This window comes from Talpa occidentalis, unplaced genomic scaffold (assembly GCF_014898055.3).
Source record: "Talpa occidentalis isolate TD23 unplaced genomic scaffold, MPIMG_talOcc4v2.1 talOcc4.12, whole genome shotgun sequence".
Classification (NCBI taxonomy): domain Eukaryota; kingdom Metazoa; phylum Chordata; class Mammalia; order Eulipotyphla; family Talpidae; genus Talpa; species Talpa occidentalis.
The window spans coordinates 78,686,942-78,714,552 of NW_023601212.1; the positions used below are offsets into that span (position 1 = coordinate 78,686,942).

Genomic DNA, 27,611 nt, shown 5'->3' on the forward strand with positions numbered 1-27,611 from the left:
CACAACACTAATGATAAAGGACTGATCACAAAAATCTGCAAAGAGCTGATGAGACTCAACAAAAACAAAGAAAATAATCCAGTCAAAAAAAATGGGCAGAAGAGCTAAAAAGAAACTTCTCCAAAGAGGAAATGCAGATGGCCAACAGGCATATGAAAAATGTTCAACATCACTTGTAATCAGGGAATTGCAAATCAAAACAACACCAGTGAGAATGGCACATATTAAAAAAACTAGCAACAACAAATGTTGGCGAGGTTGTGGAGAAAAAGGAACTCTCCTGCACTGCTGGTGGGAGTGCAAACTGGTCCAACCACTATAGAGAGCTGTGTGGAGATTTCTTGACCTATTTAAGATACAGCTTCCATATGATCCAGCAATTCCACTCCTAGGTATTTACCCAAATGACACAGAAACATTAATTCCAAAGGTCACCTGCATCCCTATGTTTATAGCAGCACTATTTACAATAGCTAAGCTATGGAAACAACCCAAATGCCCCAAAATAGATGACTGGATGAAGAAGATGTGGTATATAAACACAATGGAATATTACTCAGCAATCAAAAAAGATAAACACATGAAGTTTGCAGCAACATGGATGGAGCTAGAAGGGATCATGCTCAGCGAAATAAGTCAGAAAGAAAAAGAAAAATACCGGATGGTCTCACTCATAGCAGGAATTTAGAAAACCTAAATAAGAGACCAGGAAAAAGACTAATTAATACAAAGTAAAAATCAAAATCAACAAGCAACTATAAACCAGAGACACACTACAAGGGATGGGGGGGCGGGGAGAGGAAGGACTAGGGTCAAAATAAGGGGTGGGGGTGCAATTGTATGGGGAATATAACCAAAATGAAAATGCATACATTGTGCAAAAATGAAAGATGATGTAAGAATTATATAAAATAAAATATTAAAAAAAAAGAAGTTTTGTTACAGAAATAGGTATGCTGGGCAGTTAAAAGCATCCAGATGCCCAACTTATAACTACCTATATAAGATGACGAAGGGGTCTTTGCAGCATTCCCATTTTGAGCCCATACAGCATCTTTTCAAATAATTCCAGTCTTGCTGCTGAATAAGGCAGAAGTAGTTCTTTGTAACCACCTATAGATTTCCTTACTCCTCAGGACTGTTCCTTGGGCCTCTCAGACCTCACGGAGTAAATTTTCCACAGCTGCTCTGTCAGAAAGAAGGCTGACCTAATCCTGTCCTGTCTCTCTCTTGACAGAGCTTTGAACACAATCCAAGAAGGAGGAAAGACAGGAATCTTCAGCAGAATTCAGGCTCTTACTCCTCCAGGTTTCTTTTCAAGCAGATTTTCATAGCTACTATACACACAGGGTTGGTTCTTGGCTAGACCTCTGGGAACTACCAGGTTTCTCAGACAGGTCCTGTACTCCATGGAATCTCAGGATCTCAGCTTTTGGGGAGGTAAGATGGAAGTGTTGAAAGAGATGAACTCAACACTGGGGGGTCTAGGTGTGAGATGGCATGCCTTCGGGATAATCATGGAGGAGGTTGAGTCTTGAAAGATGGGTATTTCAAGAGGAGGATGGTGAGAGGGTTAGGAGAGGAAATGGCATTCCTCAGGGAAGAGGCATCTGAGTCAAAGAGTCATCATGAGTCATAGAAGAGGTGGAAGTGTTGAGCTCCTCAGGGGGTTGGGAACAGGTGCTATTCAGCTGCAGCCAAGGGCACAGACATGAGCAGTGGCACAGGATGCCAAAAAGATTGTTTTTGTCTGCAAGGCTTTTATAGTTTACAAAGCTTGTCTACGCCCTGCTTCCCTAGAGCCTCAACACAACCCCTTAAAGTCCAGAGCCACCGCACAGAAAAACAAAACAAAACTGGGCTTCAGAGTAGCTAGGTGACCTGTGCAAAGCCAGGAAATGGCTGAGCTGGGGTCGTCAGCCTAGGTTTCTCTCTCCCAGCCTTCTTTCCTCTGTGACTAGGGTCAAACTCGGGGCCCTGAGTGACCTGTAATGCTATGGCGTGACTTTGAATTTAGGTAATGGGGAGCTACTGTAAGGATTTGAGAAGAGTGTGGTTCTCAAAGGTTCTCTGGGCCCGGGCCGTGTGGGCTGGTTGGGAAAGGACTGAATGCTGGAGCTTAATCACTGTGATAAAGAAAGTGGGTGATTTACAGGTAACATGGACAGGGCAGAGAGGAAGAAAGCAGCTGATGGTGGGCCCTAATGAGGAGCTAGAGGGCCCCTTCCCTCACGGACTGACTTTCAGGGGATAGCAGATAGTAAAAAGCAAATGAACAAGTGAAAAAACTTCAAAGTGTTATTAAGCATGTGATCTTCAGGAACACCTGAGTTCATCTACCTGTCATGGTCTTCAGGGTAGCTTCTGCCTGCCTGCCCTGGAAATCACTGTAGTTCAGGGGCCTGTGGGTGTCCAGTAGAGAGAGGATTCCTTTCTCTGACTTGGAATGATCTGGGGAGATCGCGTGAAAGGGGGAAGTTGAGGGTGAGTATTTGAATATTCACTCAACAAATTCTTTTTTTTTTAATTTTAATAAATTTTATTTTTATATTCCCCATACAATTGCAACCCCCTTATTTTGACCCCAATCCCTCCCCTCCCTACCCCCCACCCCCCATAGAGTGTCTCTGGTTCATAGTTTTTTGTTGATTTTGATTTTCACTTTCTTATTCATTTTCCTGGTCCCTTATTTAAGTTTTCTAGATTCCTGCTATAAGTGAGACCATCCGGTATTTTTCTTTTTCTTTCTGACTTATTTCGCTGAGCATGATCCCTTCCAGCGCCATCCATGTTGCTGCAAATTGCATGTGTTTATCTTTTTTGAATGCTGAGTAATATTCCATGGTGTATATGTACCACATCTTCTTGATCCAGTCATCTATTTTTGGGCATTTGGGCTGTTTCCAAAGCTTAGCTATTGTAAATAGTGCTGCTATAAACATAGGGGTGCAGGTGTTCTTTGGAATTGATGTTTCTGTGTCCTTTGGGTAAATACCTAGGAGTGGAATTGCTGGATCCTATGGAAGCTCTATGTTTAGTAGGTCCAGAAATCTCCACACAGCTCTCCATAGTGGTTGGACCAGTTTGCACTCCCACCAGCAGTGCAGGAGAGTTCCTTTTTCTCCACATTCTCGCCAACATTTGTTGTTGCTAGTTTTTTTAATATGTGCCATTCTCACTGGTGTAAGATGGTATCTCATGGTGGTTTTGATTTGCATTTCCCTGATGACAAGTGATGTTGAACATTTTTTCATATGCCTCACTCAACGAATTCTTAATGATCAGCTACTGTCAGGCTCTGTTCTAGGTGCCAGCGCAAATCAGTGATCAGAACAAAATGGACCATGTTGCTACCTTCATGGAGCTATTGAAAGGATGATAGATAATAAGCAAGATAGATAAGGAAAATAGTATTTCAAAAGGAGATGAATGTTTTGAAGACGAATAAGTTGGGGAAGGGGAGGTACAGTGTGTGTGTGTGTGTGGACAGATATTACAGTCTTAGGTAGGCAGCCTGGAGGGCTACATGGTAAGCAAGATATTTAAGCATAGACACAAAGGAGGTGAAAGTCACCCATTCAGATATGTGGAGGTGGGGAGACATTCCAAGTAGAGGGACCTGTGGTGCGAAGGCAGGAGTTTGATTGGGTATTTTCAGATAAGCAAAGAGGTTAGATGGAGCAGAAACAGCGAAGGGAAGAATTGCAGGAGATGAGGTGAAAGAATTATTGGGGCATGCAGGGACAGGTGGGACATTGTAGACCACTGTCACTTTTACTCTGAGTGACAGGGGAAGCCACTGCCTCGAATGCAATTTGCCCAAGGCAGAGGTCTGGGCTGGCTCATCTCCTCAACCCTCTCAGCATCTAGCCTGAGTCTCTCACCACGAAATTATCAAGGCATGGATTTTTTTGTTTGTTTTTTAAGAAAACAATGTTAACAGAGGGAATCTGTGCTGGGAATAGTTGGTAAGCACTCGCTGCAATGGCTCTCTTACACAGAGCGAGCCCCACTGGAGATAATGTAGGGAATGTAAGGCTAGGTGAACAAATTCTTGTCAGGAAATGGGACACTAGAGCAGGTGATGGCACGAGGAAGGTGACCAACTGGCACAGTGAACTGGAGGAAAAATTAGGTGCAAGCGGCTAGTACAGCTGGGAGAAACAGTGGTCTGTGGAGTAGACGAAGTTATAAGCAAGAAACCTCAGATGGGAGACTGGTTGGGATTTGGACAAGGATGAAAGAGGAAATTAGACATAACTGCTAAGTTTGGACCATGTACCCAAGACCAGGACGCCTATAAACAGAACTGGAGACATCTAGAGAGCTGGCTTCTTCCAGGACACATACCACATTTTGTCTAGCATTTTTCTATTGCTTTCCTCATCCTTACCTTGAAGGCAGAGTGCATGTCTTATTCATCTTTGAGTCACCTAGTGTCTAGTGCTGTAGGGCATATAGCAGGTGCTCAGGCAGTGCTTGGGCTGAGCTATTTCGAATGAATTGGGTTTGAGAAACAGATGTGTCACCTTTGATCCCATTATTTCTATAATCATCCCTTCCCTCCACAAGCTGGTTCAGCTCTTAAGTCAGACAGATGCTACTTCTGGGCTGCTCATGACACGTGCTAATCAAGCCATAATGCTGGTGGGTCATGAAAGGCTGAACAGTTAAGAGTTGGAGGCTGTCACCTTTAGGATTCACTAGGCATTTCTCCGGGGGCATACAGAAGGAAGTTTCTCTAAAGGTGAGAGCAGCAGCCACTATCAGTCAAAGCAAAGTCTCCTGAAGCCACTGCTGTAGGACCCTCCCTGCATATTGCAGGCATAAATGCCTGCCTAGGAGGTATAGAAGGGGTGGGCTGGGAAGGGCCAGAGAGCAAGAGAGCTGCACTGGATTCAACATTCACCTGAACCCTTATTGTACATTTATAATGTCTGTGATCATGGTAAGGCTTGCAGTATAGCACCTGTTCTTTTTTCAGAGGCCAGCTTTAAGATTTTCCTCTCCACCACCAGAAGCCACTGGACACCCCTCATCTAGATTAGGGTTGTCATAACACCTGTACTTCCCTCAGCCTAGCATTTATCAAATGGCATTTTACATGCCTGTATCCTGGACAGGTGTGCTAAACTGGAAGCTCTTTGAAAGCAAATACCTAGGTTTTGTCCTCAGCACTTAGCACAGAATCTTTCCTAAAACAGGCATCATTTAATCAACAGTTTAATCAAATGAGACAATAATGTAGTGCTTAGTGTAAACACAAGTGGAACACTAGGACATCCTGGGAAGACTTTTTCAAGTGAGTTCGAACTGGATGGATGTTGGAAGAGTTAGTTCATCAAGGCAAGAGAATTCCAGGTGGAGAACAAGTGTGTGCAAAGGTTGGAAGGCTTCTGGAGAAAGGTGTGAACTCCTCCTTGGTTGGAGCACAGCTTTATATCTGGGAGTAGGGCACAGGCCAGGAAAGGCAGCATGACAGAGGGTCAGAATTTGGTCCCATTTGGGCCAAGGCCTTAAGATAAAGGCACTCAGCAGTCCTGGTCAGAGGAAGAAGGTGCTAACCCTTCAGTTTCCTGGGAGAGAGCCAGGAACCACACAGGCAACGCCTCGCACCTCGCACTGCCTGCAGCACGTGCCACCTGCTCGCCGCGTACCCGGCCTGCTTGGGGGCCAAGGCGACACCCGGGGCACCCGGGGACGGACGCCCGGGGCGGGGCGCGCAAGCGCACTGAGGCCTCGCGCCCCAAGGGGCGGGCGGGTGCGCGCGCTTTCTCGCGCACGCGCGCACGGAGGGGGCGACGGGCGCGGTGACGCTACTGCAGCGGGCGGGCGGCGGCGCGTGAGGCGCGCGATTCCCCGTGTCTTGGGAGCAGTGCCCCGGCCCCCGCCGCTCCCGCCGCCGCCATGTCGGGCCGGTCGGTCCGCGCCGAGACCCGCAGCCGGGCCAAGGATGACATCAAGAAGGTGATGGCGGCCATCGAGAAAGTGCGGAAATGGTGAGGGGCCGGGCCTGAGGGTGCTAACGGGGATGGCCAGCGCAGGCCCCGCGGAGCGCCGGACTGGCGGGCGGGGTGGGAGCCGGCCGGCCGGCGCTGGGGGAGGGGGGAGCTGGAGAAGGCGGGAGGAGGGCGCCGCTCTCGTCGGCGTGGGGTCAGAGGGCGCGCGGGCCGCGACCAATCAGCGTGCCGCCCGGCTTGGCGGCCCGCCCACCTGCCCGTGGCGGGGCTCGCTGCCGGCCGGGCCCGGGGGGCCTTGCTCGGCTCGCCCGCTCGCCTCGGGGCTTCTTGGCCTTCTGAATTGTCGTGTACCCGGCTATCTCTGGGTGTTGACCGTCGGCCAGGCTGAGCGCTCTGCGTTTTACCTCGTCCAAGTTTGGTGAGAGCTGCTGGGTATCCACCTGCCAGGGAGCTGGCCTGCGAACGGGAGTCCAGATGCCTCTCACTGCCTGATGCTGACCCTCACGCTTGATCTGTTAGCAGAGGAATTGAGACCTACCCCCTCCCGCGCCGTTCCCCCTCCACACCCCAGGTTTAGGAACGGCTCGTGTGGCGTTCCTTCAATCGTGGCATTGTCACATTTTCTTGTATTTATAACTATTGACCAGCATTTTGAGTCTTTCCTCTAGCCGATGGCCGCTAATTGAGAATTTCAGGCTTTTCACCCCATCGTGTCTTTGGACTTTTCGTGTCTTTACCCCACAAGACCAGGTTCCTTACCTCAGTATTCAAGAGCTTCATGTATATGAGTTAAATAATTTCTTTCTTTCTTTATTATCCCCTCCAAATAGAAGCCTGTATTTTTTGTGAAACAAGAATCAACACATTTTCTCTTCTGGCCTTCTCTTCTGCCACCAGCAACCTGGACCATATAACCTGCCTCTCACCTACAACTCCATGCCAACCTTCCTAGGATTTAAGGATTTACCTGCTGTTAGCTTTTGCTCATTCCCCAATTAGTTCCTCAGGCTGCACTGAATGATTTCATAGTTCTTATGTGTAAATCTTACTATTTGCACTCTCTTGCTTAGAAAACAATGCTTTCATCACCCTTTCTTGCTTTTAGCATAAAGACCAAAGATCTTTCCACCCTCACCTGCCTGACTCAACACATAGCCTTTCCCAGGTTGCTGGCCCTCCTTCCACTGGAACCACACTTTTGTTCCTGCTGCCTGGCATCCTTCCTCTCCCTCTGCTCTGAGCTCAACTCAAAAATGTTTCCTTTGGGCGCCGGTTCGATCCCCGGCTGCTCCCCGGCCACCAGAGGAACCCACATGGCGCGCAGACCTCTCCTGTGCTCCCTCAGCAGCTCCTTCTGCCTGCTCTGCTCCCCGCTCTGGCTCTGGTGAATTCTCTCACCCTCCCATGCTTCTGACTGTACCCAGTGCATGTAAACAAAACAAACAAACAAATAAAAGTGCCTCTATTAAAAAAAAAAAAAAATTGTTTCCTCAGGGGTTGAGTCTCAGCACTATGAAGCTGAGCACTGCAGCACAGAATTTGATCTGCAGGCCAGGAGCTGACCCATAAGGCGCAGCAGACCTCTCTGTCTTGCTTGCTGCTCCCCCAGCGGTGTATATCAGTAGATCTGTCTGTTGTACTCTGCACTCTGTCTCTGGTGAATACTCTCACCTCCCTCCCCAACCTCCACCTCTGACCTACACCCCAGCTCTTATATGCATAAATAAATAATTTTTTTTTAATTGTTTGCTCAATGACACCTGTCAAGATTCACAGTCTAGATCAGGTCCCTTTCATAGAACTTGCCACAGTTGTATTAGGTTGAATCATAAACAGATTACCTAATTTAGCCTTTTAAGGACAAAAATGGTAATTTGATATAGTTAAACCTAATGATTAAGTAACTAATTGTGAGTTGAGTTGTTTGATGTCTGTCTCCAACTGGAATACCTGATCTGTGAGGTTAGAGGCTGCATCATGTCCTTTATGTGCCCAGAGCCTAGCTCAGGGTCATGTATGTTAAATATTTTTTGTTAAATCAGAAAGTAGAGTGACTGGCCCAGGAATGAAGTCCAATTTTTATCTTTTTAGTTCATTCTTTTTGTTACATCATAGATACTTTACTCGTTTGCTGAACAGTATTATCAGATTTTTGCTTTTTTGTAACCTCAGATTTGGACTTGAAACCCTTAAGTCATAAGGTAGGTTCCCTGCCTATGCTTGTCCTTGTATTTGCTTAGTCACTTGGCTTTCCCAGGTACATGCCTGAGGGGAGGTGGGTGAGAAGGGGTCTGGGTAGGGGACTTTTTAAAGGCTTATCTCAAAAGTTACTTCCTATGGAAAGTAAATATTAAAGCAGTTCTTTCATGGCTTTGTCTCACCTCTTTCAGAAGCCAGTGTGATGTGCCCTTCTATTATCAGGGAGCATCCTGTCTTGGCTTCTGTTACTATTCTTTAATGGAGTAGTTTTCAACCCAGAGTTCTACAAGAGTCCTCCCCTCAATCAGGTATCCAGCCTTACTCTTTCAGTTGTCTTAACTTCCTTGCTACTTTCAAGTGTTAAAATCATCTCCTTATTTTTCATTCCTATGAGCTCCAGGGTAGGGACATATCTTTATATATCCTGTATCTCCTGAACTAAATTTTTGGAAAATAAAAAAATGGTGTTAGGTAAATATCTGGGTTTGAAAATGTGCTAGCATTCTATTGGTATAGTCTGTGAGAAAAAAGGGCTTTGGTACACTATACATGAGGACGGATGGCAAGGAGAGGGTTCAGAGCCAAAGGAATTTCATAGTGAATACTTTGAGGAAGGGATGATTACTTTCAGTATGATTTTGCACTGAAAGCTACAAGGCAATTTGTTGGAGAAGTTTAGAAGTCAATTTAAGACTTAAGGAGTGATATGCTGAAAAGTAGAAAAGCAAAAGTTAAGAGCAGAAAATGTGGGCCTCCCCTGGTGGCGCAGGCGGTTGAGCGCCATGCTGTGAAGCTATTCGCAGCCTCTGCAGCGCTGGTTCTATCCCCACCGGCCGGCAAGGGTCCCACGTGGTACGGCAGACCTCTCCTGTCTTGCCCGCTGCTCCCCTCAGAAGTGTATTTTGTCAGTCTGCCTGTTTCCCGCTCTGTCTCTGGTGAATGCTCTCACCCTCCCGAGCATCTGGCCTGTACCCTGGTTCTTGTATAAATAAATAAATAAATAAATTTAAAAAATAAACAAAACAGCTTCAAAAAAAAAAGAATAGAAAATGTGGGGCCTCGTTGGTGGCACAGGGGGTTAAGATGCAACCTATGAAGCTCGCCGCAGCCACTGAAGCATGAGTTCAATCCCTGGCCAGGGAGCTACCCACATGGTGCAGCAGACCTCTCCTGACTCACCTGCTGCTCCCCTCAGCAGTGTATTTCAGTCAATCTGCCTGTTCTGTTCCCCACTCTGTCTCTGGTGAATCCTCTCACCGCCACACCTCTGGCCTGTACCCCAGTTCTTGTATGCATAAATAAATAAATCTTAAAAAAAAAACACAGAAAATGTATTGTTTTATCAGTTCTAAAAAGTGTTTTTTTCTTTTAGGGAGAAAAAGTGGGTGACTGTAGGTGACACATCCCTTAGGATATTTAAGTGGGTTCCTGTGACAGACAGCAAGGAGGTAAGTAGAAGAAAATCAAAACAAAAGGCACCCTTTTCTTCCTTCCCTCCCTTCATTCATCATCTTCTTAATTAAAAAGGATTTATTTCATCAGAATTGAATTGAAAGTAATTAAAAGCACCTGCTTTCTTTGGTTAATGCAAATCCTCTTTCTTTATTATTCCCCCACCCCCTCACACCCCATTCCCTTTCCTTAACCCATTCCTGTTTTCCAGGACCTGGCAAGCTACAGCCCAGGTCTATTCCTTGTGGTTGTCAGCATAGTTTTATTGGAATACTGCAGTGCCCATTTGGTTTCCTTGTTGCCTGTGTCAGCTTTTGAGTTGTAATGGCAGAGTTGGGTAGTGGCCATAAGACCTAATGGTCCACAGAGCCTAAAATATTATCTGGCCCTAAAGGGCCTTAAAAGAAAGAAATTTGCTGATTGCTGCATTTTTTTTTTTTTTTAAGATTTATTTGTTCATGCATACAAGAACTGGGGTGTAGGCCAGAGGTGCGGGGAGTTGGGGGATGAGAGGATTCACCAGAGATAGAGTAGGGAGCAGAACAGGTGGATTGACTGAAATACACTACTGAGGGGAGCAGCAGGCAAACAGGAGAGGTCTGCTGTGCCATGTGGGTTAGCTCCCTGGCCCGGCTCGAACTTGTGCTGCAGTGGCTGGCAATAGCTTAATTGTGCTGAGATTTAACCCCTTGCACCACCAGGGAGGCCCTGATTCCTGCTTTTTTTTAGTTAGCTACCCACTGTAGTGTATTGTGTTTAATATGTATATGCCTTTATCAATTACTCTTTTTTATATAAGACAATTTCTTTTTTTTTAAAGATTTATTTATTTATGGGTACAAGAACTGGGTTTCAAGCCAGAGGTTTAGGGGTGAGAGGCTTCACCAGAGACAGAACAGGCAGATTGACCGAAGTACACTGCTGAGGGGAGCAGCGGGCGAGTCAGGAGAGGTCTGCTGTGCCATGTGGGTAACTGCTCCCTGGCTGGCCAGGGAATTGAACTCACGCTGGAGAGGCTGCAGACAGCTTCACAGGTTGTGTCTTAACCCCTTGTACCACCAGGGAGGCCCTTTATCAATTACTCTTTTATGGGTTTATTTGACACCTGTGTATTCTTGGAAAAAAAAAACCAAACATAGTATTGGTTCAAGTGCAGTTAAAAAAAAATTATATGTTTATAGAATTGTGCAATAAACCTATTACTGTGACCCTCTATTCTTTTGTTTTTGAGAATTCTTCATGTTTCTGTAATTGTGAATAGTTATTACCTTTGACTTTTGCATTATATTCTGTTTATATGCAGTGGCCACTACATTTATCTATATACATCCCTAGGTTATAAACAACAAGATTGTCTCTGACTTTTTCCTAAATTTTTTTGAAAATTTATTTTATTTATTTATGCATACAAGAACTGGGGTAGGCAGGGGTGGGGGTGGATGTGTGTTAGAGGATTCACCAGAGACAGTGGGGAGCAGAACAGGCAGATCTACTGAAATACACTGCTAAGGGGAACAGCTGGCAAGACAGGAGAGGTCTACTGCGCCATGTGGGTCAGCTCCCTGGCTGGGGATTGAATTCATGCTGCTGTGGCTGGTAACAGCTGATAGTGCTGAGACTTTAACCCCTGCACAACCAGGGAAATCCTTTTTTTGAATTGTTTTTAAGAATATAAAATATAGGGCCTCCCTGGTGGCACAAGGGGTTAGGACGCAACCTATGAAGCTTGCTGCAGCCACTGCAGCACAAGTTCAATCCCTGGCCAGGGAGCTACCCACATGGCACAGCAGACCTCTCCTGATGGCCCGCTGCCCCCCTCAGCAGTGTATTTCAGTCAGTCTGCCTGTTCTGTTCCTCACTCTGTCTCTGGTGAATCCTCTCACACACACCCCCCCCACACCTCTGGCCTGTACCTCAGTTCTTGTATGCATAAATAACTAAATCTTTTTTTAAAAAAGAATATAAAATATAAAACAAATAAAAGTATATAAAACATAAATATATAGTATATCTAATATAAAACTAATACCCGGCCTCCCCGGTGGTGCAGCGGTTGAGCGCTGGGCTGCGAAGTTGTCCACAGCCTCTGCAGTGCCAGTTTGATCTCCGGCCAACAGGCGAGGGTCCCACATGGCGTGCAGACCTCTCCTGCCATGCCTGCTGCTCCCCTCAGCAGTGTACTTCGGTCCTTCTGCTTGTTCTGCTTCCCCGCTCTGGCTCTGGTTCTGGTGAATCCTCTCACCCTCCTGTGCTTCTGACTATACCCAGTGCTTGTATAAATAAATAAATCTTTTAAAAAAAAATAAAACTAATACCCTTGCAAACCTCCCCATAAAAAAAGGTAGAGCATTGCCACTCCCCCAGAGCCCTCTGTGCAACTCTTCCCAACATCCCCCTGTCTCCCTCTAGACATAATCTCTCCTACTTTTGTTTTTCTTAGCACTTATTAGTCATTTGTAAACACTGTTAGCTTTATGTAAACAGCATCATAATGTATCTATTTTGTGTATCTTATGTTGCTCAGCATTATGTTTATAAATTCATCCCTGTAAAATTTATGCATGTTGTCTTCGGAGCTGTTTGTTTCCTCTCATTGCTATATGGAATGTCTTTATAGAACTATAGTATAATTTTTCTCATTCTTCTACAGTTTGATGTTCTTGGTTGTTCCCAGTTTATGGCAATAGGAATAGTGTGAACATTCTTTTTTTTTTTTTTTTTATAGAGGCTTTATTTTTTTGTTTTGTTTTGTTTTGTTTTGCTTATACAAGCACTGGGTATAGTCAGAAACGCGGGAGGGTGAGAGAATTCACCAGAGCCAGAGCGGGGAGCAGAGCAGGCAGAAGGACCGAAGTACACTGCTGAGGAGAGCAGCGGGCGGCAGGAGACGTCTGCGCGCCATGTGGGACCCTCCTCCGGTGGCCGGGGAGCAGCCTGGAATCGAACCGGCGCCACAGAGGTCGCCGGCAGCTTCGCAACCCAGCGCTCAACCGCTGCGCCACCGGGGAGGCCCAGTGTGAACATTCTTAATCAGTATGTGGATATATTTCTAGGTGTGGAGTTGATGAGTCTTTGTCATGTGTGTGTGTATATATATATATATATTTTTTTTTTTTTTTAAGATTTATTTATTTGTGCATACAAGAACTGGGATGTGAGCCAGAGGTGTGGGGGTGTGCGTGAAAGGATTCACCGGGGAGAGTGGGGAGCAGAACAGGCAGATCTACTGAAATACACTGCTGAGGAGAGCAGCAGGCAAGAGAGAGGAGAGGTCTGCTGCCCCATATACAGGTTAACTCCCTGGCTGGGATCAACCTCAGGCCTTAGCAGTGATAGCGCTGAGACTTAACTGCTAGGCCACCGTGGAGGCCCAACCATTATACTCTTTAACTGAGTTCAAGATATATTTCTACTGTGTTTTGCCTGTGTATGTTATTTTGGTTATTTATATTCTGTAGATGAGTGAAGCCATCTGATACCTGTGTTTCACTTTTTGATTTATTTCTCTTCATAAAATCACCTCAAGGTCTAGCCATTTTGTCCAGATGCCACTATTTCATCTTTTTTTTTCCAGTTGTGTAATACTGAGTATTCAACTGTGTAATATTGAGTATTCAGCTGTGTAATATTCCATGATTTCTTTATCCACTTGTCTCTTGAAGAACATTTAGATTGATTCCATGACTTGGCAATTGTGGACAATGCCACTGTGTATAAGGGTGTAGAAAAATATTCATATTAAGGTTTTCAAATTACTTGTATAAATACCTAATAGAGGTATTGCTGGGTTATGTGGGATTTCCATTTTTAATCCTAGCCATTTTTTAAGTTCAGTAGTGATAAGTACATTCACATTGTTGTGCCACCAGTCTCCAAAATGCTTCATCTGCAGAACTAAAACTCTCTTATACTTTTTACATAGCAGCTTCCTATTCCTCTGCTCCATTTTTACCTTAAATTTCAAAGTTAAGGTTCATTCATTCAACACATTCAGGTTCTGGGCAGCAGGAATTGTTGTGCAGGCAGATGGTATTGAAGGAGCTTCTTAGAAATTGTCTCAGACCATGTATACTTACTACTGTGCTTATTCAGAATAGCTTGTGTGACACATTTAATTGTCAGGAATCTGGAAAAATGTGACCACCTAAAAGTTATACTAACAAGAACTATGATTTCTGCTGTAACGTACTTTTTAAAAATCTCTATCTCATGTTGAATGGATGGGTTTTCTGTTCCTGATTTGAAAATTCTACATTCTATTTTTTTTTTTTTCTGTTGGCTACTTCTCACTTAAAAGTTTATATTTACTGTTTTTCCCTGTCAATATATAAAGCTTATTCAAAATCTGTGTTTTCCTTGTGACTCTGATAACCCATAATATATTTTAAACACCTCTGGCTTCCGTCCTTCCCCCACTTTCCTCCCTTCCCTATCCTTAGTTTTGACTGGAATTCTGTTCAGAATTTTATAGATATTTCTTGTTTTAGTCACTGCTTTATTATTATTATTTTTTTTTAGAATTAGGATTTTTTTTTTTTAAAGATTTATTTATGCATACAAGAACTGGGGTACAGGCCATAGGTGCGGGGGGTGAGAGGATTCACCAGAGACAGAGTGGGGAACAGAACAGGCAGATTGAAATACACTGCTGAGGGGAGCAGCATGCGAAATAGGAGAGATCTTCTGCGCCTTGTGGGTTGCTTTCTGGCCGGCCGGGATTCAAACCTGCGCTGCAGAGGCTGCGGACAGCTTCACAGCGCTGCGCTCAACCCTTTGTGCCGCCAGGGAGGTCCAATCACCGCTTATTTAGACAAAGTAAACTTTACTGATTATTTACTAACCCTTTGCAACTTAATTCTTACTGCTTTCTAGATTATTTTCTCTTCTTGCTGGCATACATTCTTCAAGAATTTTGTCAAAGAGGACTTTTGTGGAGAAAACTTTCTGAAAATATCTTTTTTTATTCCTGAAAATATAGCGCTATCCAGCTATCATATATTTGTTTTAATTTCATGTTTAATTGATCATTGTATCTGTATATGAAATTCTAGTTTCAAAATACTTTCAGCATTTTAGAGCTATTACTCAATTATGCTTCTGATGGTGTTGAGAAAACTGATGTCAGTCTAATCCTTGTTTTGTAGGTAACCTTCAGTATTCCTGTTATCTTTTAGAATTTCTTCTAGAATTTTTGAACTTCTAGGACTTCTGTAAGAATGGATATCCTGTAATGCTAATATATTAGCTTCTGTATTCATAGCTTTTCTCCCATTCATTTCATTTTTATCCTTTTCCTGATGCATTCTGATAGCTCTACCCAATTTTTCCTTATTAATCTCAGCTGTATCTAGCTATCACCTCTACAGCCTGAGTTGGATCCCTGGCCAGGGAGCTAACCCATGTATGGCACTGCAGATGTCTCTTGTCTCACCCATACACCCCACTGTGTCTCTGAATCCTCTCACCCCTGTACTTCTGACCTGCAGCCCTATTCTTTCTCAGAAAAAAAAAATCATCTCAGGTGTATCTATTTCTGCTATTATACTCATTCATTTAATTACTTTGAATTATTTTGTTTGTTTGTTTGTTTATGCATACAAGAGCTGGAGGGTAGGCCAGAAGTGCCGGGGGTGAGAGAATGCACCAAAGACAGAGTGGGGAGAAGAACAGGTGGATCTAGGGCCTTCCCAGTGGTGCAGTGGGTTGAGTACAACGCTGTGAAGCTGTCCACAGCCTCTGCAATGCAGGTTCAATTCCCGGCCAGCCAGGGAGATACCCACATGACGCAGCAGACCTCTCCTGTCTCACCCGCTGCTCCCATCAGCAGTGCTTTTGGTTCTTCTGCCTGTTCTGCTCCCCGCTCTGTCTCTGGTGAATTCTCTCACCTTCCTATGTCTCTGGCCTATACCCCAGTTCCTGTATAAATAAATAAATCTTAAAAAAAAACAAAAACAGGTGGATCTACTGAAATATGCTGCTGAGGGGAACAGTGGGCAAGACAGAAGTCTGCTGTTCCCTGTGGGTTAACTCCCCAGCTGGAGATCGCTCATGTGGCTGTGGCTGGTGATAGCTGGATAGCGCTGAGACTTTAATCTCTGCACCACCAGGGAGGCCCTGAACTATTATATTTATTATACCATATTTCTTCAGTTGGCTCAAAACATCTTTTCACAGGCCTCCCCTGGTGGTGCAGTGGTTGAGCGCTGGGCTGCGAAGCTGCCCGCAGCCTCTGCAGCGCCGGTTCGATCCCTGGCCGCCAGAGAGGGTCCCACATGGCATGCAGACCTCTCCTGCAGTGCCTGCTGCTCCCCTCAGCAGTGTATTTCATCAGTCTGCCTGTTCTGTTCCCCGATGTGGCGAATTCTCTCACCCTCCCACGCTTCTGACTGTACCCAGTGCTTGTATGAATATATAAATAAATGTTTTTTTTTAAAAAATCTTTTCAGTATCATTTTGTCTTTCTGAGGAGCTTTGAATGTGTTTAAATTCTTTTGTCCCATTAGTCTGCTTCTGCTACAGCTTACTCTGCTATTGTCATTCATGATGCTTGTTTTTCCCTAATGTTTGTTAGCTTTTTCTGTTTCCTCATCTTTTATTCCCTTGGGACTCTGAGCTGCCTTGGTTTTAGTAATACAAAACTTGAGAGGAGGATAGGAACCTGAACTCTGGTTTTTTCCTCTGCTGAAAGAATTTTGGGGGTGGGGTAGCTTCAAAGTTTAACCTTTCCCTTTTCCCCAGTTTCACCTTCTGCCTCCCATGGAACTGCCATATTTTCCTGGAAACAGCTTCCTTTCTTATCACTTGGGTTGCTCTAATTTGGCCCAGGGAATTGAAGGATGAAAGTTGTGGGGGAGCCACTCTTTATTCTTCATCCAACCCTAGCCTTAGTGATGTCTTTACCATAAGGGCCAGAGGTCAGGCAGTTAAATCTCTTGGGTAGGATGTATTTTGCACTTAAGAGCTCTTAGCCCTTTCCTATTTCATATTTTTCCTCCTTAGGACACAGCCCTTGGTCCCCAAAGACATCTCACAGTGTTGGTTGCTCAACTGGGTGCTAAGGTCCATCAGTATCAGTTTACCCTCCACTGTCCATGGTAAAGTGCCATCTCGTCAGTTACTAGCATTAAACTGTTGGATTAGGAAAAATGGAAAATAATGATGGCTGAATTGGTAAAGGAAAAATGTGAAGGCTAGAGAGTGGGTCATTGCTTATGGAAAATAAATTGGCACAATTTTATTTTATACAGGTGAAGTTGATTGGAAAAGTATATTTAAATGCTTTTAGTGAGGAATGTGTTACTTAACTAGATGGTGAGAGTCCTTTCACAATGTATACATATATCAGATCACCACACTGTATACTTTAAATATTCTATGATTTTGTCAGTTGTACCAGAATAAAGCTGAGGGGGGAAAAAGAAGCATTTAAAGTCTTTATCCCTTTGCTCTAAAGTTTTATCTCTAGGATAGGAATTTATGCTCAGAAGGTAATATACAAGGGACATCTACATCTGGTGTAGTGTTTTGAATATTGATGAATGGGAGAGGGGAAGCAAGTTCGAAGAATTTATCTTGATCCATTTTCCTACAAATACATGTAAGGTCGTCTTTAGTTGTACAGGCGATTTTCTGTATTTTCATAATTCCCTGTAGTGAATACTTACTTTACATGAACACAGAATCACTAAGATAAATATAAGTGATTCTGGGCCTCCCCGGTGGTGCAGCGGTAGAGCGCTGGGTTGCGAAGCTGCCCGCGGCCTCTGCGGCACCGGTTCAATCCCCAGCTGCTCCCCGGCCACCGGAGGAGGGTCCCACATGGCGCGCAGACCTCTCCTGCCGCCCGCTGCTCCCCTCAGCAGTGTACTTCGGTCCTTCTGCCTGCTCTGCTCCCCGCTCTGGCTCTGGTGAATTCTCTCACCCTCCCACGCTTCTGACTGTACCCAGTGCATGTATAAACAAAACAAACAAACAAACAAACAAACAAATAAATAAATAAAACATGCCTCTATTTAAAAAAATAAAAATAAATAAAAATAAATATATAAGTGATTCTCAGAAAAATAATAATAAAGCTAAATGTTGGCATGGCTGCTGTAATAGTACACCATATATATTACCACCATACTTTTAGAAAGTGATAAGGTACAAGTATTTCAAGAAAAACATGTTTATACTTATTGATCTAGAAGTTTTGGTATTTTTGCAAATTTATCCAAATAAAAATTCCAAGAAAAAGTGATAGTTGAGTGTTGTGACTTTATTCGTAGTGGCAATAAACACAACCCTAAATAAGCTAAAACTAAACGTCTAATGTTGAGAAGTAATTAAGGGACATGGAGCTATAAAAATTATGGTTATATTGTATATATATATTATAGTATTATATATATTATATATATATACTATGCAGCTATAAAAATTATGGTTATATTGCTTATGTAGTAGAATGGTAACAAATAATTACATTAAACATATCTGCATATGATAAACTAAGGGAAAGACATGTATAAACATGTATAATTTATTGCAGAGGTACAACTGAAAGTTATTAACAGTAAATTGTATTACTAGTACAATGCATGTACAATGCACCGGTATGTATAAAAAATAGGAATTAGTAAGTTTGAGATTTCCCAGATTTAAACTTTTGGCTTTTGGGTTGCTCTAATTTGCAAATGCTTGGATTGTTTCTTTTCTTGATGGGATAGCTTGCTTGAGGCATACTAGTATTTCTCTTCCCACTATGGTTCCCCTGCTTGAGTGATCTGCGGCCTGCTTGAAAGAAATGTTACAGGCAAAGGTAGACTTGAGGTGATCATTTTCAATGGGGCTGATTGGTCAGGAAAAGAGTTAGTAGGGGCCCCTTTCTCCTGTCCTTGCCTGCGTTACATGTAAAGTGACTTCTTCCTTTGTCTACTCAGAGGTCTTTCACTTTTTTTTCCTGCTATGCTACTGAAAAAGGAATCTTTCTCAAATGAGTATGTTAAGATTCTTGCTTATCCACACATGGAATGGATGGGAAGCTTTTTGATGAGGGCAGAAAGCAGAATGCCACTAGTAGCTCCAGTAGATGTATATGTATCTATCTCTCACCTTTTCATGCTTTTAGAGCCAGACAGGTTCATTTTACAGATAGAGACACTGAGGCTTCGGGATACCTTGTCTGGGATTCTGTTACTCCTTTTGATCCTGGATTCTCAAACCACTGTCATTATTCCTATTCCAACCTAATCCAGACCTCTCTGGAGGTCTCAGATAGTATCCTCCTTTCCTATGAGTCTCCTGCTTGGCTCTGTCATATTCCTCTTTTTTTCCTTTTCTAGAAAGAAAAGTCAAAATCGAACAGTTCAGCAGCCCGGGAACCTAATGGCTTTCCCTCTGATGCCTCAGCCAATTCCTCTCTCCTTCTTGAATTCCAGGGTGAGTTGCGTCCTTACTCTTCCTTGCAGGAAATTGAAAACTTAGATGAACCCATTAATAAGAATAGTTCTGTATATCATTTCAGTGCCTAAGTTTTGCTGATATCTTGCTAGGCACTTTACATAAGTCTTTTCATTTAAACTTCAAATTACCCTGCAAGGTAGATAATACTGTCCTCAAGTATTTCCATTTAAGGAATCTGAGACTTAGAGATGTGAAATTAGGTATCTAAAGTCATTTAACTAGTAAGTGACAGACCCCTTGCTAGGTCCTGATTTTCTGGATCAAAAACTCTTTCTTTACACTGTGTATTTTGTGAGAGTGTCTTAGAATAGTCTCCCTAAAACCAGGCATCTGCCTAGCCACTGTTAGTCCAAATTCTGCTTCCTCAGCTAGTCTTCACTAAACGTCCTGCCTGATTCAGCTCTGCAGTCCCATATTACCTTTCTTACACCTACATGGCAGTTACTGTTTACAGAGCATGGCCACTTCAGTTTCTCATTGTTAGCCTTACCAGACAGTTATTGTCATCCCTATTGAAGGGGACTGATGCTCAGGAGAAAAATGTTTGCCCAAACTCAGAAGTGACTGAGCTTTATTCTTTTTCATAATGAAAAGGTACTTCCATTTCAGTGTAGGAGATAGTGGTCTTTGTAGGAGGAAAAACTGGAAAGGGCTTATGATTTTCTCTTCCTGATTACACCAGGAGCAGGCTGTTAGCTCCTCTTCTCCTTTTCCCCAACCCCACCAAGATTAATTAAATGTAGGATGGAGCATACAAGAGGAACTTTCTCTTTAGCTGTGGGTGGGGTGTTCAGCTGTCATAAATCTCTAGGAGACCTGAAGCTCCAGTTCCTTAGTGTGGTTACCATCTCATCCTTTTCATTCCTTCAGTGAACATTTAATGAATTCCTACTGTGTGCCATGTCATATATGTATATACTGCACTGGAGATTTCAAGGACCAGTAAGCCACAGAGCCTGCCTACAGAGAATGTATTGAAAGGAAACTGGTGTGTAAAATAGTAAATGTAGGTGTGCACAAGATACAGCAGGATCTTAAAAGAGAGTAGTCATATGCACCTGGGGGACCATGGGACACAGGGCTCTGGGGAGGATGTAGTACTCAGGCTGTATTTTTGGCTGGTGTAGGGACTTTTCCCAGAAGACCAGAAAGAGCTAGTCATACCAGTAGAAGGAGCAGATGGGCAGCAATGCCTATACCTGAAGTTGTTCTTGGGTTAGGGTCAAGCTCAGATGGAATCTAAGGTATTTGGGGAAAAATTGCAGGGAGTGAGCTAGAGTTTGAAGGGACTTTGTAGATAGCGATAGGGCTATCTAACATCTGACCCAATAAGGACTGGAATTTGAAATTTATCCTTTAGGCAAGGAGGAACCACTGACGTTAGATCACTCTGGCAGTGTCGTAATGTACAGCTGGAATGTCTGAGACTGAAAAGGGGGTAGTTAGGTGACTGTTGTAGGAGGCCAGACCAGGGATAATGAGGTCTGAACTAAGGCACTAGGAGAGGAATGAAAGAACACAGGTATTATCAGAGGGTGAGATGGATCAGATTAGGTGACTGCTGCTGGAAGTAAGGGAGAGGAAGTTGTTAACTATGGTTTTAATGAGTTGGTGATTTTTAGCCTTCAAGACAGAGCTTCTGGAGTGGTAATCCCTTGAGCCTTGAGGCAGGTGGAGTCTGGGCAGCTGGAGGGCTTGAATTGACCACCTCCAGACACTACCACCCTCTTCAAACATCCTTAAGTGCCAGACAGATCGCATCATTTTCTATACATGTTGTGATACGAGAAGGATTGGGAGGCATAGCTATGTCTCTCTCTTTCATTGGGCAGTGAGAAAATACCAGATTCACTTTGTATTTGGTTGGTTAAAAAGAAGGGATTAAATAGCATCTCCCCACTTTCCTAAACTACAAATACTGCATAAACTTAAGGATTCTGACTGTATCTGGTGCTTAGAATACACTCTATGAAACATACACTTCATTGTAGACTTGGTAGTTTGTAGTTCACAGAAGCCCTGAGGAAGGTCTTCTTCAATTCAGGGAGTGTCTGCAGCAGGGATCATTGTGCTGGATTGTATCCATACTGCCTAAGGAGATGCAAGGCCCTTGGCTCTCTACTGAGTTATTCTGGAGGAAAATTACCATCCTCAGCTGTTGCCTTTGTCATGTTTGATTTTCAGATGAAAACAGCAACCAGAGTTCTGTATCTGATGTCTATCAGCTCAAGGTGGACAGCAGCACCAACTCAAGCCCCAGCCCCCAACAGAGCGAGTCCCTGAGCCCAGCACACACCTCTGACTTCCGCACAGATGACTCCCAGCCCCCTACACTGGGTCAGGAGATCCTTGAGGGTGAGTTTCTTTTGACCCAGGGCAGCCTCTTGGGAGGGCCCTCCCTTTTGCTCTTGAGGTTTCTCTTCTTTAGAGAGTGTATCCCTGGGCCTAGCAGTCTTGCGGCCATTTGCTAACAGCTTGGGGCATTTGGGGAGATGTGTTGTATTTTACCCTGTAACATAATGAAGAAAACTAGCAACACAATTGACTGCTTAGCTGTCTGTAAGGCTCTTTTTATATTTGACATTGGGTATAATTCCCTCAAAACCCCTGTGGGAGAGCAGCTATTATCTCCACTTTACTGATGAGGAAGGAGAAACCTCACATTGCTTGTCCAAGACCACATAGATATTAGTTGGTGGATCTGGATGTCAGAGTTTATGTTCTTCACATTATATCCTATGAGTAATATATTGATTCTCCAGCCATTGTAGCTTCTCCTCCAGGGACCTCCACATGGCTCATAGAAATGCTCCCCCAGGAGGAGAGAGAGGTAGGAATCTCCATCTCAGGACGTCCTGCAGTAATGCTGACCTTGGTGTTTTTTCAGAGCCTTCCCTGCCTGCCTCAGAAGTTGCCGATGAACCTCCTACCCTTACAAAGGAAGAACCAGTTCCACTAGAGACACAGGTAAGGAGTTTCCCCATTTCTAAGAAAAAAAAAAAAAAAGGACTTTATTGATGTGAACTGGCTCACTAGCATCAGATGTCCTTAGCAGGGTGCAGAGGCAGCAAGGGAAACCAGTATCTTCAGGTTGTAAGGCAAGGAAAGAAGTTTGGTCATCTGGAGGAAGTTAAAAGTGGGCTTTAGGATTATAATTAGGGTGGATGGGTAAGTTCTGGCTCAGAGGGATGGCCTATAATTCCATGTTCTGACTGCTCATAGATTACTGAGGAAGAGGAAGACTCAGGTGCCCCGCCCCTGAAACGCGTCTGTGTGGACCAAGCCGCAGTGCCGCAGACAGCTTCAGAAAGCTAGCACCGCCTTGGTGCTCTTCGCCTCCTGGCCCCTGCCTCTATTTATTGCATTCTGGTTCTGGCCGTGCTGTGTTGCTGGGGTAAGGGCAAGCACCGGGGTCCAGAGTCTGCACCTAGGGGCCTTCTGGACTGGAAGGCTGACGTAGGACTTGAGGCTGTAGCATCATCTTCCCATCCTTGACACCTGTGTCTGCTTGCTCCTGAGAAGAGGAGCATTCATGTCCTTTTTGCAACCCAAGCAGCTGGAGTTATCAGCCATTCTGTCACCTCCAGGTAGCAGTCTCTGCTCCAGGATCCCTAGACTGAGCTGCTGGCGCTTCTACGAGAGGAAAGAGATGTGGAAGGCACCTTCTGGAGAAGAGCATGCCTAGGGTTACTTGAATTTGAATGGAGACTGTAGATTGATTCATGGCCTTTCCCATAGGGCCAGGGCCCTGTCAGTTGCTGTTGGAGAAGGAGTGGGTAGAGACTTTGGAGGGGAGAAGGACCTCCTCTAGGATGGGATGGGCCTTTCTGCCCATGAGGGTAGGAAAGTCCATATAGATTTCTTGCTGTTTTGGCACTTCTGCCCATTCCTGAGGTTATGCCACCTCTCGTGGGCTTTTTAGCTGGTGACAGTCCTTTGTTTCCCGCCATAACCATTCCCTTCCAACACACACATACACACATACGCAGCTTTCCCCATTTTCACCTGTACCTTTCATTCCAGCACCCCCGCCTCAGTTCCCTTCTGCCACAAACGCTGCCCCAGCAAGAATTTGAGGACAGTACCCATTGCCCACAGTACTCCTTCAGCTCAGACTTTCTAGAAAGTTTACTTTTCTTTGAAATCTGCATGTTTAATTGAACTTTGTGATTTTATTTTTTGTTTCAAAAAGTTTAAGAAAATGGAAATGGGCAACAGTGAGTGAAGACATATTTTAGCACTGAATAGAATATTTTTAAAATTAAACTATTTGAAATATGTCCTGTGGTAATCTGAATGCTTCATTCTTACAGATTGAGGGGGCTGAGGTTGGGGGTGGTGGTGACTGAGTGCTTGTGAAGTCACAGTGGGCTGGGCCTGTCAATTATCTTACTCTCCCACAGTGGCTTACTGAAGAAAATTATTTGGAGACTCCCTTTGAAGTTGTCATGAATTCAAATTATACTTATGTTCCTGTATACACTAAACACAACCAGTGGATGTTTTCCTTACCCTGAGGTCCTTAGGAGGTGTTCATGAGTTTAGTATGGTAAAATACACGTAAGATTTAGACTTCAACCCATTCAGAGTATATGGCTCAGTGGCACTTAGTACAATTGTGACATTGTGCCATCATCCCCACTTATCTAGTGCCAGCCTTTTTCATTACCCCAAGTGGCGTCCTTGTGTCTATTAAGCAGTCACTTCCCATTTGTCTCTCTTCCAAGACTGGTAGTCACGAATCTGCTGTCTTTACTTGAGTTCTTTTTTGCTCCTCATTCCTAGAGCAAGTAGGGTCATAGTTGAAAAGAAATCTACATTGAACATGTTCAAGAATTGCATTTTGTAAGTCAGAAGGAAAGGGAAAAATACCAAATGGTTTCACTTATATGAGGAATATCGGGACACCAAACAAGGGGTCAGAAGAAAAAGACAAAACTAGCAGGCAAACTATAAATCCAAGACATATATTGATAGCAGGGGAGGGGCGGAGAGAGGGGTCAGAACAAGAGAAGAGCACAAGAGACTGGTGACGGTTCATGAGTGATTTGGTGGTGGGAATTTTATGGGGCTTACACCTCGGGAGAGAAATCAAACATGCAAAAATTAACAAAATAAATTTTAAAAAAATTTCATTTCAGTATTCCCTAAAAAGATTCATTTTTCTTAGGGGTTCCAGAGGTCATGGATAAGACTTGAATCTGAGTTCTGTTGCCATTTCTTATGATCCCTACTTTGTTTTTTCTTAAATATCTAACAGTGCTCGTTTGGGCAGCACGTATATTAAAATTGGAACAATACAGAGAAGATTAGCATGGCTCCTGCTCAAAGATGACACACAATTCATGAAATGTTCCATATTAAAAAAAAAAAAATCTAACATTGCATGTATAACTAAGTTGTCAAGTGAAAGTCTGAGGGCCTCCCTTGTGGCGCAAGGTGTTAAGACGCAACCTATGAAGCTCGCCGCAGCCACTGCAGCAGTTGGATCCCTGGCCAGGGAGGTGACCCACATGGCACAGCAGACCTCTCCTGCCTTGCCTCAGCAGTGTATTTCAGTCATTCCCCAGTTCTGCTCCCCACTCTGTCTCTGGTGAACCCTCTCACCCCCCACAACTCTGGCCTGTACCCCTGTTCTTGTATATATTAATAAATCAATCTTTAAAAAAAAGAAAGTCTCAGATACCTGGATTATTGCATATGGTACAAAAATTATGTGGGTTTTTTAAAATATATATTTTTTAACTTTTAAAAAAATTTATACAAGAACTGAGGTACAGGCCAGAGGTGTGGGGGGCGGGGTGTGTGTGAAAGGATTCACCAGAGACAGTGGGGAGCAGAACAGGCAGATCTACTGAAATACACTGCTGAGGGGCACAGCCGGTGAGACAGGAGAGGTCTGCTGCACCATGTGGGTAGCTCCCTGGCTGGCCAGGAATCCGGGGGATTGAACTCCTGCTGCAGAGGATGTGGATAGCTTCACAGTGCTGAAACAACCCGTCTGCCACCAGGGAGGCCCATGGAAAAACAATTTGAAATCCAGTATCATAAAGTGAGCTGGAGAGAAAACTAATAAGGGGAGAGGGCAGTTGGCATTCGGGATTACTTCATGACCAGGTGCTGAACTGGGAGTGCAGACACACTGCCCCTGGAGGTTGAGGAACGAGGAAGGGCGCTGGGCCTCTGCATGGAGGTCTGCATGGAATACGGCATGATGCAGAAGCCATAGCAGAAACCATTCTCTTTCGTTGACTGACATGTTGGCACCACTTCGTTAATATTCGCCTAAGAAATTCTCTGTAGGGCCTTCCTGGTGGTGCAGCGGTTGAGCTCTGGGTTGCGAAGCTGCCCGCAGCCTCTGAAGCGCTGGTTTGATCCCGGGCCGCCGGCGAGGGTCCCACGTGGTGCGAAGACCTCTCCTGCTGCCCGCTGCTCCCCTCAGCAGTGTACTTCGACACTCTGCCTGTTCTGCTCCCTGCTCTGGGTCTGGTGAATTCTCTCACCCTCCCGCGCTTCTGACTGTACCCAATGCTTGTATAAATAAATAAATTTAAAAAAAAAAAAATTCTAGGCAGCACTCCACCATCATCCCCAAATCTTGCTGGGGTAAGGGTTAGGATTACTCACAAATAACTTGTAAATTTCCTCTTGACAGTGGTAGGCCCAACACATATGAACATGAGTTATTAAGAAAGGAATTGTAATTGGTTTACCAGGTGGATCATCTGAGATTAATATATAAACAATTTAGACACTGAATACTGATTAACTGCAATTCAATCATTTTGGGGAATATGCTTGTATATGTTCTTTGGGGGAATGTAAGAGGGTTAAGTCCTCATCTCTCATTGAAGGAAGTCAACAGCTAATAAAACTGAAAAACTGAAACTATATATGTTATTTAGAAATAAGGAGGTAAATACCAGTGGAACTACCTTAAATTGAAATTGTTGCTTGGAGCAGGAAGTAGATGGAAAGGTGTAGTAGGTTTTTTTTTGGGGTAAAACTATTGTTTCTTAATAGGCCATTTTTATGTTCCCTTTTTTGGACTGTGTTCATTTTACCATGAAAATATATGTGATTTTAATGTAGTTTAAAACATTTTAAAAGAAGAAAGTCATTAGGGCCTCCCTGGTGGTGTGGGGGTTAAAGTCTCAGTACTATCAAGCCATCACCAGCCACTGCAGCATGAGTTCGATCTCCAGCCTGGAAGCTAACCCACATGGCGCAGCAGACCTCTCCTGTCTTGTCTGCTGCTCCCCTCAGCAGTGTATTTTAATAGATCTGCCTGTTCTGCTCCCCACTCTGTCCCTGGTGAATCCTCTCACCACCACCCCCTCACCTCTGGCCTACACCGCCGTTCTTGTATGCATAGTAAATCTTTATTTGGCCAGAAATAATAAAGGCCTGAAGTAGAATACTGTGGGATGTCAGGAAGAGGAAACAGCTCAAGATTTTCAGGTAGGCAAATTGATGTTATCTAATTGATCCTATAGCTGCAGAGCTCAAGAGAAGTCAAAGCTGAGCCTGCGGGGTTGGGGGGGCAGGGAAAGGGAGTAGGTAAGGTCATAAATAGAAACAAAAAACACCCAGACAGAGCAGATGATGGATGGAAGGAAATAGTAAACTGGTTTTGGGACGTTTGAATTTGAGGAACCAACAGGCAGGAGAAGACCAACCCAAAGCTGGAACTGTTGAAGTAAGGGTTGTGTCTGCAGCCACGATGGCCGGGTGAGTGGTAGGGCACAGGGCCACAAGACACAGATGACCTAAATAAATAGGTACTGCTCACCAAGCTATAGAAATGTAACTACCCATGGGTGAGCAGCATAGGGAAATGTGCTTTGGATTTGCAGACAGTGTTATTCCGGCAGGTAGGCAGCCACAGATGACCAAGCAGTGGGTCTGGTGTAGATACTAGAAACTACACATTTTAATCTCTTTTATTATTTTATAATAATGTTACAATGTTGGGAGAGAAATTGAATAACAAATTTTGTTAAAATTATGATTTAAAAAGGTCTTTGAGAATTCCAATGAAAGAGGATGTAGGTTGGAACAATTTGGAAAAGGCATTAAGGAAAAGAGTGGGTATTCAGATACATAAAAAAAGTACATTTTGGGGGTGGGTAGGAATAACCAGTGAATACTGGAATTAAGTAGAAATGGTCCATTTGGTTCCTTACTAGGAGTTAGGAGCTTTAAGACTGGAGTAGAAGATTAAACGCAAATAGGTTTTTCAGCAAAAGGAGTCAATGAAAGTATTAGAGCAGGAAACTGATAGTTGCAGTATTAACTTACATTAACTTAGTTCCCCCTCCCTTTTTGTTTTTACATCTTCAGAACAAGGTGTTAAGTTCTTTCGTTAATCAGTTTCATTATAAATTTGAGTCATAGAAATGGAAGACATCCATCAAACAAAAGTCACACTAAACACTAAAATTGATTACTTTTTATATTGTAAAACTAATATGTAATCACTGTAAGGAAATGAATTGAAAAATATAAAACTAACCATAATTCTATCTCTGTAAGGCAACTGTTTTTGATTAT

At 43.8% G+C, this 27,611-nt stretch overlaps 1 protein-coding gene and 1 non-coding gene across 2 annotated transcripts; both read left to right on the forward strand.

Moving 5' to 3' along the window:
- The first annotated feature begins 5,798 nt into the window (after nt 1-5,798).
- BCL7B (BAF chromatin remodeling complex subunit BCL7B) lies at nt 5,799-23,338 on the forward strand. Its single transcript, XM_037506833.2, has 6 exons — nt 5,799-5,999; nt 9,532-9,607; nt 18,938-19,034; nt 21,243-21,413; nt 21,946-22,025; nt 22,281-23,338. Exons 1-6 carry the CDS (start codon nt 5,908-5,910, stop codon nt 22,371-22,373), a joined length of 609 nt encoding a protein of 202 aa, XP_037362730.1. The 5' UTR covers nt 5,799-5,907; the 3' UTR covers nt 22,374-23,338.
- A 979-nt stretch (nt 23,339-24,317) lies between these two features.
- Nucleotides 24,318-24,423, forward strand: LOC119242514 (U6 spliceosomal RNA). The gene has a single exon (XR_005124513.1). It is a non-coding gene; the product is annotated as a U6 spliceosomal RNA (small nuclear RNA).
- The last annotated feature ends 3,188 nt before the right edge of the window (nt 24,424-27,611 follow it).

Excerpts from the sequence above, each read along its gene's own strand:
- BCL7B (XM_037506833.2), top strand. The coding sequence starts at position 5,908 with ATGTCGGGCCGGTCGGTCCGCGCCGAGACCCGCAGCCGGGCCAAGGAT. Across the intron at positions 9,608-18,937 it reads CTGTGACAGACAGCAAGGAG|AAAGAAAAGTCAAAATCGAA; the intron begins GTAAGTAGAAGA and ends TTCCTTTTCTAG. Across the intron at positions 22,026-22,280 it reads CAGTTCCACTAGAGACACAG|ATTACTGAGGAAGAGGAAGA; the intron begins GTAAGGAGTTTC and ends GACTGCTCATAG.